The 15,517-nt window shown below is 35.4% G+C and overlaps 1 protein-coding gene across 1 annotated transcript in view; it reads left to right on the top strand.

Annotated features, from left to right (window-relative positions):
• Nucleotides 1–12,503, top strand: part of LOC150079133 (annulin-like) — a 289,306-nt gene extending 276,803 nt beyond the window's left edge. The window contains exon 16 of the mRNA XM_090382437.1: nucleotides 11,979–12,503. Within this exon, the coding sequence (XP_090238563.1) occupies nucleotides 11,979–12,159 (181 nt within the window). The 3' untranslated portion in view covers nucleotides 12,160–12,503. The remainder of the gene's footprint in view (nucleotides 1–11,978) is intronic.
• Nucleotides 12,504–15,517: the final 3,014 nt, after the last annotated feature.

Below are 15,517 nucleotides of genomic sequence, written 5' to 3'. Positions count from 1 at the left end.
ATTCCGCCGGTCTCCTACTCTTAATATGATTAGTGTCAACGTGTACAACTATATCACCTTTTGTGCCCTTAAAAGATGATATCTGCTCTACAACGTCATCAACCTTTGGCCCTGGCAGACATACCCTGGTCCTGTTCCACCTATCCTTTTTACAAAGCATGTTTCCCGTTTCCCTGACAATAGAGTCACCAACAACTACTAGTTCCTTTGGGACCAGCGCATTCTGCCTTGGGGGTTGCCGCTGTGTTGCGCGATGACCAAGTGAAAGCTCTGGCATTGGTGTGGGCAGCTGAGAGCTTGATGGGCCCCTCACTTGTAATCCTTCGAGGGCATCCACCCTATCCTTCAAGCTCTCATATAGGCCCATAACAACTCTGAGTTGTCGCCTGATTTCCTTACACTCGTTGCATCGTGCACATACAAAGACATCCCCCATGGCAGTATCATGTCCCATACCTGACTGCTCCGCAAACATCAAGCAAATAGTGCATCTTAAAAGGCTGTGATTCAGAGGGCAACTGCCCCCCTGAGTTCTCCCCTGAGCCACAGCATTCCCATTAGCTTGAGCCTTTTGCTTTGCTGCTCTGGTTTGAGTCATGATTTTGATTTACTTTCAATAAAATTTCAATTTCAGTATAAAATTAAATCCTAAACTTGTATCGCAACACAGTTATAATGTTATATTTATGTTTCAGTAACGAGTGTTATCTATGAAATCTACGAGTGTTATCTACGAAATATTTATGTTTCAGTAACGAGTGGTATCTACGAAATATTTGTTTCAGTAACGAGTGTTATCTGCGAAATCCCTTTATATAACTTCCGTATCAAGTTATGTATTAATTATTTATTTTTACTAATTATTTATGTTACGTAACCTAAGTGGTTATATGTATAGTTAAAAGTACAATTTAATTGCCAACGAAGTTCGACAAGATTAATAGATTTTACTGATTAATTTTCCCGTAACAATGTCGGCTATTTACGAACGGTAAACACGTGGATTTGATATCCTTTCCGATACTAAGTAATACCTACAAAATCTCTATCTAAGTTACTTTAAACTTAAGTACCGTAAATAGGAATATAAAGCTACTCTAGAAAATAAGTTAATATGTCAATTTAAACTAATAAAGCAGAAAATAAATCAGAAAAAACTTCTCTGTTCCAAGAGCGGCAGAAAGGCACGTCCGCACTGGCAACCCTCGTCCTCAGCATGTTTATTATATTCATTGTTGTTTATTATATTCATTGTGTGGCTATCTCCAAATCTATTTAGTGCCCTAGGGTGAGGCAAAGTAATTGCTTTTGGGTTCCTTAAATTATGTGTGCCATTCGATTGCAGATTTGATTCTTCATAAATAGTGTTAAGATTTTTCAAGAATAAATTTAACTTCAGTTTTTGAACTAGATACAGTATTTTGTATTTTAACAAAAATTGCCTTCTCTTATTCGGGTCATTCCAAGAGTTTGCCCCCATTAAAAGTTTCAAAATCCTGTTAATTGAATTGTTTATTACCCTTATTTCTGTTATATTTGCTTGTGCCCATACATTTACTAAATAATTGAGTTGGGAGTCCACTAATGCATAATATAAGGTAACTTTTATTCTAAGATTTAACTTATTCTTAATGTAGTTAAAATACACATAAAATCTCATTTTTTTGTACAGATTTGTTATATGCATTGCCCAACTTAGACTGTAGTCAATCCATAACCCAAGGTACTAATAATGATTTGAAACTTCTACCACAGTTAGACATTTGCAATTCTGGAAATTCTGATCATGTAGGCATTCATGTTTATGTAATTTAATAGAGGGATGAATGTCCAAGGTTTGATGAGGAGGTCTAATTACCAAAAATTTTGTCTTTTCAAAGCTGAGTGCTAATTTATTATCAAGCAACCAAGGTTGTAAATGTATTACATTCTGCTGTAAATCTTTTGCCATCTTTGTCAGATTCTTTCCAATTGTATATAAGATTATATCATCTGCATAAATTTTTATAAAGGAGTTCTTTATTACTTTGAATATGTCATTTATAAAGATGTTGAACATAATTGGCCCAGCATGAGTGCCCTGCGGTACTCCTCTCTTTATATTATAAGATTTTCCCTTTGTATTTTCTACTTCAACTGTTATTTTGCTATTGGTTAAATAACTTACTAAGAGTTCATTGATTCTTCCCCTAATACCATATTTCTGTAATTTCTGTTGCAATATTGGGATATCAATTAAGTCATATGCTTTGGTCAAATATATAAATAAAATCATTATGAAGTTATTGTTGTTTAAATGTAAGTTAAAAGAGTCTACTAAGTTCTCTAATAATGTCTGTGTGCTCTTGCCCTTCTGATATGAAAATAGAGAGTTGTTTAACAGCCCATATTGATGTAGGTATTTGCTTATATGGGAAAATATATAATTTTCTGTTATCTTATTAATAACTGACTGTATTGTTATTGGTCTGTAATTGCAAAAGTCATCTGGTGGTCCCTTTTTATATATAGGAATTATCTTAAAAGAAAGTAAATTTGTAGGATAGCTTCCCGACTCTAACATCCGTGCTATAAGCTCCACCAAGAGAACAGAGAACTGCTCTTTGTTTCTCTGTACTTCGGTTACTGTAATACCATCCAGTCCATAAAATTTCTTGTTCTTTAACTGTTCTATAATCTTAAGAATCTCAGTATATTGTGGAGTTAAGACTACACAAGAGTTGACTATCTGAGGAAGACTATCTTGTTTAGTAAAGGAAGCTTGGCAATAATGTAAATTAGCATTAGCATTAGTAGAGGCATTTGATGCAAGAAAGCAAGCTTATGCAGCATCAGCCAAAAAAAAAAACCCACTTCCACTTCACCCCTCTGTTCGTTCAAAATACCTGTCCAGCTGAGCCTTAAACTTATTTAGGCTATCAACCTCCACCACAAGGGATGGCAGTCTGTTCCACCAACCAACCACCCGCTGGCTAAAGGCAAATTTCCGCACGTCTATCCTACATCTGTCTTTCCTCAATTTGAATTTATGCCCTCTCAGGTGATTTTTCTGAGCTAGAGGAAGAATCCCATCAGCATTGAGCATGCTTAAACCATTCAAGGCTTTATACACCTCTATCAGATCACCTCGCTGGTGCCTAGTCTCCAGACACTGTAATTTGCAAAACTTAAGCCTTTCTTCGTAAGAGCACCCCTTTGTTCCATTCACTAATCTTGTTGCCCTTCTCTGTACTCGTTCCAGCAGCTCTACATCCTTCTTGAAATGAGGCCTCCAGACCTGTATACAGTACTCTAGGTGTGGCCTGACCATTGCCTTGTACAATGGAATAATCACCTCCTTATCCCTGCTGGAAAAATTCCTGTATATCATTGACAATACTCCATGAGCTACTCTTGCAGCCCGTCTGCACTGCTCAGAGAACTTCATATCTGCCTGCACAATCACCCCCAAGTCCCTTTCATTCTCTACCACTGTCAGTGTAGTACCACAGAGTTGATACGTTGCTCTGGGGTTGCTGTTTCCCATGTGTAGTACTTTACATTTGTCAATGTTAAACTTCATTTGCCACCTCTCAGCCCATCTGCTCAACCTTTCCAGATCCTGTTGCAGCAGTGTAGTGTCAGTAGTGTCCTTGACAACCCTGCCAACCTTTGTATCATCTGCAAACTTGGACATTAAGCTTGATATACCATCATCAATATCATTTATAAATACAGAAAACAATAATGGACCCAACACTGAGCCCTGAGGGACTCCACTAATAACATTAGTCCACGATGAGCAGTGTCCATTGATTACCACTCTCTGTCTTCTCCCACTCAACCACCCCTTTATCCATAGCAGCAATTTGCCTCCAATGTCACACTGCTCCAATTTGTGTAGCAGTCTTCCATGTGCAACAGTATCAAAAGCCTTTCTAAGATCCAAGTATATAATATCAAAGTTATTCCCTGCATCCAGTTCTTTTGTGACTGCATCATAGTATCCAATCAAGTTGGTCAGGCAAGACTTCCCCTTAACAAAACCATGCTGTGTCTGAGCTATAACTGAAGTCTTGTCTAAATGATCCTGCAGTGCTTCTTTAACCAGTGCCTCCATTAATTTTCCTGGAACAGAAGTTAAGCTCACAGGTCTATAGTTACTTGTGTCAGCCTTTGATCCTCCTTTGTGAATTGGGGTCACATTTGCACATTTCCAGTCTATGGGTACCTCCCCTGAGTCCAAGGAAGCTCTCATAATTATGGCTAAGGGTTTGCTTACTTCCTTTGCTGCCTCCTTTAATATAACTGGATAGATCCCATCCACCCCGGGTGCCTTTCTTGTGTTTATCTTCAACAGTTTCTCCTCCACTTTCCTCGCAGTTATTTAAAGATTCTGTAGCTTACTGCTAGAGTTGAATACACCTCTGGCATTCCCCTTGCTGAATAACTCCTCATGTGTGAATGTCGATGCAAAATATTCATTTAGTTTGTTAGCTACCTGAGCAGGATCATCAACAGTTGACCCATCAATATCAAGTGGACCAATCTGATTCATCCCCTTCCTTCTAGAGTTTACATAAGTAAAGAACTCTTTGCTGTTTTTCTTTGCATCCCTTGCCAAGGATTTCTCGTAATCTGCCTTCGCCTGCCTAACCTCCTTTGTAACTTGGTTGCATATCAACTTGTATCTATCATAGGCTTCTGTGTCATGTGTTAATTTGTAAGTATCCCATGCATTTTTCTTCTCTGCCATATGCCTCATTAGTTCATCTGGCATCCATTTTGGCCTATAAACCTTGAACAATATTTCTTAGTTGGTATGTAAAGCCTAGTAGCTTCCAAGATACGTTCTTTGAATGCTTCCCATTTTGAATTTGCTGTTGGTAACATCATCAGTTGGTCCCACTGTATAGAATTTAAATACTGTCTCAGTCCATCGTAGTCGCCTTTACGGAAGCAATAACCCTTCCCTTTACCCCTAATGGTAGTTACCTCTTTCAGTAAATCCCACTTCAGCACACTGTGATCACTGCCACCTAGTGGTTCATTTATCTGCAGATTCTTAATGCATGAAGAATCACTGCTGATAATCAAATCAAGAGTATTACTCCCTCTAGTTGCCTCCTGAACATGCTGATGTAGAAAACAATCATCCAATAAATCCACAAAAGCCCTGCTAGTGCGTGAGTAACCAGCCCCCAAATTCCAGTCAATATCTGGGAAATTAAAATCTCCCATTATAAGACTCTCTGATTTACTAGCCCACTCTATTTCTCTGTACAGTTCCTTATTATACTCATCAGAGTCATTAGGCCTATAGCACACTCCTACTCTCAATTTTGATCTCCCAATGCTTATGTCACACCAAACTGACTCGACACTGCACTGTCCAGCGATGTCGACTGGCTTCACTTCCTTGGATTTTATGTGTTTCTTAACTAATAGCATAATCCCTCCTCCCTTCCTATCTTGTCTATCCTTTCTGTAGCTATTGTACTCCCCAAATTCCAGTTCTGCATTCCTTATATCTGTGTGACACCACGTCTCTGAAATCCCAACAATATCTGCCTTTGATGTTTTGAGCAATAACTCAAATTTATCAAATTTATTTACTAAACTCCTAGCATTGGTGTACACGCAAGTATACATGAACCTGCTCTTCCTCTTAGCCACCCTAACACAACTCATGTGTTTACTTGTACCCCCATGATTCCCAGCAGTCTCTGTAATATCCTGCATCTTATTTTCCAGGCTGCTGCCCATTCCAATAGAAGCAGTGCAAGAATCACTTTCTCCTCTGCCAGTGGCTACTGTTAATCTATTAGTCCTTGTATCCCCCCAATCTAGCAGTTTTCCGACCCACCAAATTATATCTGTTGAGATCTAATACAGCTTTGGCAAACCTATTTGCAGCCTCATATTGTTTGTTTGTACCATCTATCTGTTCTAATAGTGTTTTAATTTGGTTTTCCCTTGTTTTTTTCTTCCTTGTACTTAACAGGTTATTTATAATGTTCCATTTTTCCTTTTGTATTATCTGCTTATCCATAAAAAGTTGATTGTAATAAGGTTTTTTTTGTTTTCTTATCATACCTGTCAATTTATTTCTGAGTGTTTTATAATTGTGATAGTGTTCTATCTTTGATGGACAATTTCTATACTGCCTGAAATATTTATCCCTTTGTACCATTAATTCTTCTATTTCGTTAGTCATCCAAGGTTTCTTAAGCTTGATCCTGCTAATAATAATAATAATAATAATAATAATAATAATAATAATAATAATAATTATTATTATTATTATTATTATTATTAGTGTAACAAGGTGTCTTGTTTCAGCTATTACTTATGTTTATTCCTTTATTTATTTGACATAATTAAATAAAGGAATAAACAAAAAATAGTTGTGTATGTTAATAATCGCTTAACATAACAGGTATAGCAGGTTTAAAGAGATAATTAATAGGTGTAATTAAAGATTATTAATGTATGATCTCTTATGGTTTTTAACACTGGAAAGGCAAAGTTATTATTAATTTAATGTTTACATTTTATGAATGTAATCATTATTAAATTTTTTTCATTTTCAGCAGCACTAATAAAAGTTTTTTGTTTATAATAAAGTAAAAAAAAATTCAGATTTTTTCATTAAAAAGAATTCACATTTAATAAGTATTGCATCCATTATTAGTAAAAGATCAGATATTGGTGTACTTCAATCAGAATTCAAAATGATCAGAAACTTTTTCCATAAATAAAAACAAAGTTGAGCACCTGTCAGATGGTGCATGAGTGAATTTCAGAAATCAGGGCATGACCGTTGCAGGATTAATAGATTTCCATGCAGGCGTCATTTGTGGCCCAAATCATTTCATATGATCTTCAGTTTCAATTCAGCTGTTGTCCAATATTTGTAATGTTACAGAAGAAGCAACTGCATTGTTGATTTTCAAAACGAAATTCACTTAGTTGGCTTCCTCTATAGGAACCAGCACCTAGTTTCAAAGCAGATGAGGGACAGTTCTTTTATGCGATAATGCTTCAAGAGACTGACTTGATGGTCAAACTCATGTTGGTTGGCCACTCCTTTAATTCAGTACTTGTGCATTGAAAAAAAATATATATATATTTAGATTTTCTGACTTATTTTGAAGGAAGAGCCAACAAAGAGGCTTGATCACTTCCGAACTTTTTATAGACTAATTCAATAATTGCATGAGAGAAAAATATATCTACCTAGTGAAGAAAACTTTGTTTTTAGAATTCTCCCCAAGAGTGGAGTCAACCTTTGTGTTTTGGTGGTTAACAACACAAGAAAGCAAGGGAGATCCAAAAAGTGTTTGGCAAGGGCATAAATTATGAAAATTGTTCTGTTTACAGATAGTGCAGATGCACGTTATGCTCCTGCACTATCTGTAAACAAAACAGGACAGCACATGGCATGCTGTTTTTTTTTGTTTTTTTTTTATTATGTGCAGGAATTCTAATATCAGGGACAAAAAAAAAGTAATTATTTCATCTATATAAGTTTAGAGAACCAGACCATTTTCCTAAATAATTTGCACCCATTTGCATAGGAGAATGGTCTGGTGGGGTTTGCTGTAAAAGCTGCTTACAGGACAAAATACAAAGTTTAATATGGTCAGTAAATAAGAGCTACGTGATAAAACTTTATATTAATGTACAGGATTAGAGAATTCAAAAGTGCTGAGTGGTTCTCTCCGAGTTTGAAATGGAAATCCATGTGTCATGCTGTGAATTAGCCATACCATTTTTCGTATCTAGTTCCTACCTTTTTTATATATCAGTACTCTATTTACATATTCTGCAAATTTTTTCTGCTGTTTGTATTCATTTTTTATATATTATATATTCTTTAAAATACTGCATATATATATATATATATATATATATATATATATATATATATATATATGTGTGTGTATATATATATGTACAGTGAAACTTCCCTTTAACGGACAGCCATGGGGAACGAAAATTTGTAAGTTAGAGAGAAATGTCCACTAACAAGAAGGCTGAGGGAGAAAAAAAAAAGAAAGAAAAATCGTTAAACGTTTAATGTAAAATTAAATTAAAATATATACAGATTTTGAACAATATTTTTGTAAATAATATACAATTACATACACAAGAGATAAAGAAAAATCGTTAAACGTTTAATGTAAAATTATATTAAATTATATACAGATTTTGCACAATATTATACATACAATTGTGCTATGCATATTAAGACTTTATCTTAAGAAAAATACATACAGTAATCACTTATTTTCTTTTGCACCTTCTTCCGGCTGATAATTTTGTTTTCAACATTTGTTTGGAGTGAAGAAACCATCGAAAGTCCTTCAGTATCTTCTTCAGCGGCGAAAAACATTTTTAAACGATTGATTTGTATGGGCGCTTCTTCTATTTTCATCGGTGGTTCGTTGTTAATATGTTTTTTGACAGAATGACCTCCTTCCATTTCTTCATCCTCACGAGGAACTTCTTGAAAAATATTGATGATAATGTCGTTGATATCTAGAGCACCATCTTCTGTAGTGAGGTTCGAGTCTATATCTTTGTAGCCAGGGTCACTTGTAGCTGAAGTATCGTACATTATCAATAGATGTTGAAGTCCTTGTTCTTCTTGGTGCTTCACATTGCTGTTCACAACTTCAATCGTTTGAGAAGCCAGAATTTACAAGACAGTTCACGACAATTTGTTTTCTAATTGCGTTTACTGAAGAGGAAATCCATTGAATCGCATCTAGGATGCTGATTTTCTTTGCAAGGTCACTTGCACATGTTACATCGTTCATGTTTGCAATAAGATGTCTTAAAACACGTTTTCTGTAGTGAAGTTTAAACTGAAAACTGAAACTCAAAAGACGAAAGGCCGACCAAATTCACCTCCCCCTGCACACACCGAATTCATCAGAAGTTTTACACGTGCCTTAAAATTCTTGAAAAAGGGTTTACAACCGCAACGTAAACCTTGATAAAATTCAGAGAATTGGAAATAGAAAATAAACACACGATTGAGGCAATACGTGGAAGAAAAGTTCCTAGAAAAAGGGCCGTGAGCTCTCCCGCAGTCCGTTATGGGGAGATCAAATTAAGTGCTAATCTAAACAAAACAGTGCAGATTGCCTGTCCATGTCTGTTACAGAGAATGTCCACTAGACAGAAGCTGAAAAGACATTAAAACCAATGGAGGTGAGTTGGGGAATTTTAAAATGTCCGTTGTAGAGAGATTTCCATTAAAGAGAGGTGTACGTTAGGACAAGTTTCACTGTATATACCAGATGGTTATAAAATAAGTTTCCCTATTCAGGAGACCCTAGTGTCAAAACGGTTAGAGAAAGTGCTGTGAAAATCGGTGAGTATGTCATTTAGGGTAAGGGAAGCAATTTGTAGAAGAGAAAGTAGCACTGTAAACATGAGATGGAATACCAGGGGAGAAAGTAGCACTGTAAACATGAGATGGAATACTTAACTTAGGATTAGATTTTAATATCAGAACTTAGAAATCTACAGATATTGTTCTATGTGCTTTCTTTCACTTGAGATGACATTCTGAAAACATAGGACTGTGTACGACACAGTTTTGTGTAGCATCTCATTGGGGATGTGGGCTACATGCTTTCAAATTGACAAGCATCTGTATCCTGCCACGGTAAACTCTGTCTTTCAGGTATCCCCGTAGCCAGAAATCACAGGGATTGAGATCTGTAATCGTGCTAGCCAGAACTGCGGAAAGTCACTAGAAAATATGCGATCATTTCCGAATGTTGAACAGAGAATTTGTTGACCAACATGAGGAGGGGCACCATCTTGCATGAACACTACAATCTCCAAGCATTGCCTTTCTTGCAGAGTGGGAATAATGTGATCTCTTAGAAGAGCGCAGTACCATGCACTAGTTACCATACACCTTACAGGGCCATGGGGTGTAGACCCTTCAAAGAAATATGATCCGATTATAAACGCTGCTGTGAACCCACACCATACTGTAATGTATGGACATTGTAGTGGTCTTTCATGCACAGCAGATGGATGAGAAATTCCTCGTATTTGACAGTTTTGTGCATTTACAGCCCCATGAAGAGTTCTTCATCAGACCACAAGATCATTCGAGCCCATGTATTGTAAAGTTCCATACGAGCCAGAAATCATAGAGCAAAGTCTATTCGTTGTTGCTGATCACAAGACACAAGTTCTTGCACTATGTGAATCTTGTACGGGAACCAGCATAAAATTATTCAAAGCACACTTTACATACAGTAGGCTGAGGAAGGTTCAAGTCTCTTTACACACCTCTGGCACTACTGACTGGTAGTGTTTCATATTCTGACTGGAGGCCATTGCATCTGCCACTTCATTCACTACCTCCATTCCGATGCGTGGTCATCCCCTGTATGGAATTACACCTAACTCCCCAGTCGCTTCAAATTTCTTTATTAGTTTTCAAAGTCCCACTGACGTCAAAGGTCCTTTACGCAAACCTTTTAAGTTTCTGATATTCATGTAGTGCTGCATTAGTGTTACTATTATTCTGGTAGAACAGTTTTACTAAAAGAGCACATTCCTTCTTTGTAAGAGCCATAATGGTTATTGACGGTGGTGTTGGCTTTTCTGCTTTTATCTAACAGAATGCCATTTATTTGAGTAAGCAGTGTGTCTTGAAGTAAATGACAACTTTTACATATATGCAGCGCCGTTTTCTACTGGTGGCGAATATTTGAACTAATATATTTTTTTTTCTACAAACAGCTACCCCATACCCAATGACATAACTACCGATTTTCACAGCGCTAACTCTAACCGTTTTGACACTAGGGTCTCCTGAATAGGGAAATATATACCGGGTGGTTATAAAATAACCACCCGGTATATATACACTGGTGTTCAAAAGAAAGTGCATCACCCCTTAAAATTGTAATTGTCATCCGAATAACTTAAGTATATGGCAATATTTCTTACAGATTGCATCAGCTGTTACTTTCAGCTATATAAGCACGCTCTTCAAGAGTTGCAGTCATTCCTTGCTTGTGTCAGGATGGCTAGTTATGAGCAGTTGACACCATGAAGAAATAGTACTTGTTGTTTTTTTTTGGTTTTTAGGAGCATTAGCAACTAAGGCCATATTGCTCCAGGATATGCGGTGGCCATTCCATGACCTTTCTGCATCCTCCGTATTTGGTGGTGACAGGCTCGAACCCCGGTCTAATCAAGAAGCATATGCTATGCACTGCTGCTCCTTCCCACCTGGCAACGGAGGCGCCCAAGAAATAGTACTATTGTTGCTTTATGTGAGGAAGGATGTTCTTCCCGTCATATTGCTTATAGAGTGTCGTGTGATCAGTCGACATTGAGTAGACAACTCTTAGCTGGCCAGAAAACAGCCCGGACCTGAATCCTAGAGAGAACTGTTGGCATCATGTGGAATCTGCAGTTTCCAGAAAGAAACCAACACCCTGTGTGAACTTCAGGAAGCCATAATTTGTGTTTGGAACCATGAACTATCAGTTGATTATCTTCAGAAATTGATCTTGTCAATGCCTCAATGGTGTGTTGCTGTCACAGGGGCAGAGGTGGTTCAACTAAATATTAGTTTGTGCCTGGTGAACTTTTCATTTTGTTTTCCATTTAAAATGATAAACTGAAGCAAATTGAGGGCTTCTGATAACATTTCAGCCATAATTGTCGTGTTTACCAAAACTGTTGTATCAAGGTTGCAAATGCTCATTTTGGAATATTTTGAGAGCACCTGTCAAATATTACTTAGCTGTGCCTTAACTATTAATAAATACCTTTTTGTTTAAATTTCTATTTATGAAGCTAGTTATTAATGTAACATACCATTGCGAAAAAAGGGTTAGAATTGTGAAATTCCTAGGTGATGCACTTTCTTTGAACCCCAGTGTATAATATATATATATATCCGAATAACTTAAGTAAATTTTCATTTATGATTTCTTTCTTCCATATAGCAATGTACGACCACAAGAAGAAGCAAAGGTTACTTGCAAGCTATTACTTAAAAGCTCTGGGAACAAAGTTATTATTGTGAAATTCAGATCACGGGAACTGGAAGATGTTGAAGGATACCAAGTTATTCATGTGACACCCACAACAGAATCATTAGACAAAGACATGAACAGTCACTTGTAGCAGCAAAATACGACAAATAAAATTTATTTTACTGATTCTTTTAGAGCAGTCATAAGGACTTGAGCACTGAAGCACAATATCGCTGTACATCAGAACTCTAATTACTTAATTACTGAAGTAAACCACTATCCAGTTAGTGAGCAATAGATTTGATTTGAAGTATACAGCAGCTGTGTTCTGGTATTCTAATTATTTTCTGCAGAATTTTTATCAGATATCTGGTTTTGGTTACAATTGATAAATGCTCAAAGATTATATGATGCAAACATGCTGTATGTTATGTTTCCAAGTTGCAGTCTAAGTGTTGCTTGCTTCACTGCAGAACACTACATGTATAATCTGTAATAAGGTTAGTCTGATATTTTTTTATCAGAATTTTTTTTTTTAATTATATTTTTGAAATTCATTTTCAGGAATTTAAAAATAGGATATCAGTATGGTAAACATTTTAATGGTTTTTAGAATGAAATTTTATAATCATAATGCTTCTTATTGAAAATGACTTTCTGCATAGAGTAAAATAATATATCAAACTTTTACACCATAAGAGAAGTTTTCTGTATAAGAAACAGTTTCTTACTGTGCTATGGTAATATACACTAGTCTTACCCTAAAAATAAATATAAAACACTCAAACATAAATTAAGATGTCACATCAAATTCTCAAATTCCACAAAGCTATTAAACTAATAAGCTGTACTTAGGAAATGAAATGCAGTAGAACCCAGATAAGAAATTCCCCCATAAGAAGTTTTCCTGTGTACTAGGTTTAGTTTCTTAAGTCCCAATTTCACCTCAATATATTGTAATGTATTATTTTCCCACATAAGAAGTTTCCCGGGTAAAAGGTTTTCCCGCAGAAAAAGTTTGTGATAAATACACAAGAGTATTATTATAATGACGTTTTCCCACTTAATGTTTTTTTTTTAAATATACAAATTATTTATTTTTAATATTAAAAAAATTTTAAACAGTATGAACATTTTGTTAATCGAACAAGTTATTGCATAGCATCATATTAGTTCATAGTAAAACACCGAAGTAGGTGAAATGGCATTGCTTTTGATATACATGTAGAAAATATTGTGAATGCCTTCACAATGAGTTGCCCTGATATTGCACTACTTCCAATAAGCAATGCTTTGCCAATGGAGAAGACTAATGTTATTTATTCTTGGTGCTATCCACCAAAAATAAATAACATTAGTTTTCTCCATTGGCAAAGCATTGCTTATTGGAAGTGTTGCCTATTCAATGTGGTTCAATATCAGAGCAACTCGCATTGAAGGCATTCACAATATGAGATATCACAAAAACGATGCCACCTACTTCCGTGATTTACTACAAACTAAAATAATGCTTGGCACTAACTTGTTTGATCAGTGAATTTTCAGCTCTAAAGCTTTTTTAGTATAAACATTTTGATATAATGGAAGTGACATATTGCAATTGTTTTCATTGATATCCATAATTAGATAGCGTTGACCACATGAAGCACAGTGAAGCATTTGCCATTAAGTTGTGATGGTTGTGAACAGTTCTGAATTACTTAGTGGATTGTTGTTCTGGCTTATTGTAATTGTTACCTTTTAAGGTATGTTGAAACTCCAAAGGAGCTCATCCTTTCAACTTGGTAATGAGTTTAATGAACAGAATGTTAAGCAATTAGAAATCCTCAGTTTAAAAATATTTCCCATAGGTAGAGTAAAATATTTATAAATTCTGAAATAGTACTTAAAATGATCTTTAACTTATGTGTATCTTTCCTTTTCATTTGTGTAGTTAATATTTCATACCCGTAGGTCATTTTCCTTTCTAAGAAGTTTTCCCGCATAAGTAGTTCCAAACCTTCAGTTCCTTGGAAAACCTCTTATCCTGGTTCTATTGTATATAGAAATTATTTCCAGATATAGGAAATAAACTTAAATTACTTTAAAGCCAATCTTATTAAATTTTAATGGTAAGAACATGTGAAAAAATATTATACTAGAACTACTTGAATATATCATTCCTTCAAAGAAAAAAAAAATTTTTTTTTATAATGTAATGAATAAGACTTCTAAAATATAGCTAAAGCTGAAAATTGTTCTTTTTAATATTTAATATCAGTGACCCTTATGAACAAATGTCAATGATAGAAAGCACCCAACGACCATAATTGTATTATGTATAGATACAAGTTGTTGATAAGGAAAGGGAGAAGACAAAATGGAAAGATGAGCTGAGGTAGTATAGCTACAAATTGAAAAAGTGAAAAGCATAATAATAAAAGATAATACTTTTAACCACAAGATAGCAATATATAAGTATACTGTTGCAATCTTGGCATCTCTTCAAGTGTCAGCCACCAAAATTGCACAAAAAAAATTTATTTATATATATATAACAGTAATAACTACAAGTAATAACTCAAGCGAGGAATGCAGGCTGCCAGGGGTTAAAAAATGTTCTGTTTATACTCCAGCACAATAACATAAGTCAAGGGATTTACAGTTAACAATTAGATATTCGATATTAAGGATATTATCATTAACCATATTTAGAGATCATATGGATGATTTCCATTATTACACTTATTACTGGAGTTACCACTTAATAAGTCTTCTTAGAGCTCATTTAAGGCTTCCTTTTCGTTTTTTTTTTTTTCCTCTCCCAGTTTTCTTTTATTTGATATACAGATGTCGGTACACGAATGTTAGTCTTCTGAAATGAAAATAAAATTCAATTCTGTTCTCTAACTAGGATTTATCTCTTAGGCTATGTATAGTTTTATATATATATATATATCTTTTAGCTATAAAATTGAGGCATATCAATGTTTGACAATGTTTATCAATGTTTGACCATGTGTGACACTGAAGTCATAATCAAAAAAATATATGAATTTATACAAATGGAAACTTTATTTTTTTATATGTAAAGTTCAAAATATACAATTTGTGTTAAATCAAAATAAATTGTTTTTGCAAACTTCTAGTGTTTCTTGAAATTGGATGCACATTGAATTTTACCGGGCAAGCAACACATGTCCATGGACTCATCATGCATGGCACCTACCATCCAGGCAGGTGGTGTTTGCTTAATATGGGACATGTTTTTCTGACAAGAACTAAGACTACTGGTGTGTATGGACCAACATTTCACTGATAAGGTCTACCGGCAACTCTAAGGAGGCAATGTGCACCCTGCCATGTTGCATTTTAAAAGGTTAAAAGGTTAAAAGTAGCTGCAGGCGGAGGTGAAGGTGATTCTTGCACAACTTCTATTAGAATAAGTAGCGACCTGGAGCGAGGGGTGCTGGGGGTTTCAGGGATTGATGGCAGTCATCGTGAAACAGGTGGGTATATGGGATATGTTA

This window comes from Mastigoproctus giganteus, chromosome 10, assembly GCF_048544385.1.
Source record: "Mastigoproctus giganteus isolate SK-2022 chromosome 10, ASM4854438v1, whole genome shotgun sequence".
Lineage (NCBI taxonomy): Eukaryota > Metazoa > Arthropoda > Arachnida > Uropygi > Thelyphonidae > Mastigoproctus > Mastigoproctus giganteus.
The sequence above is the reverse complement of the archived record's forward strand: the minus strand, read 5'-3'. Positions and strand labels throughout refer to the sequence as shown.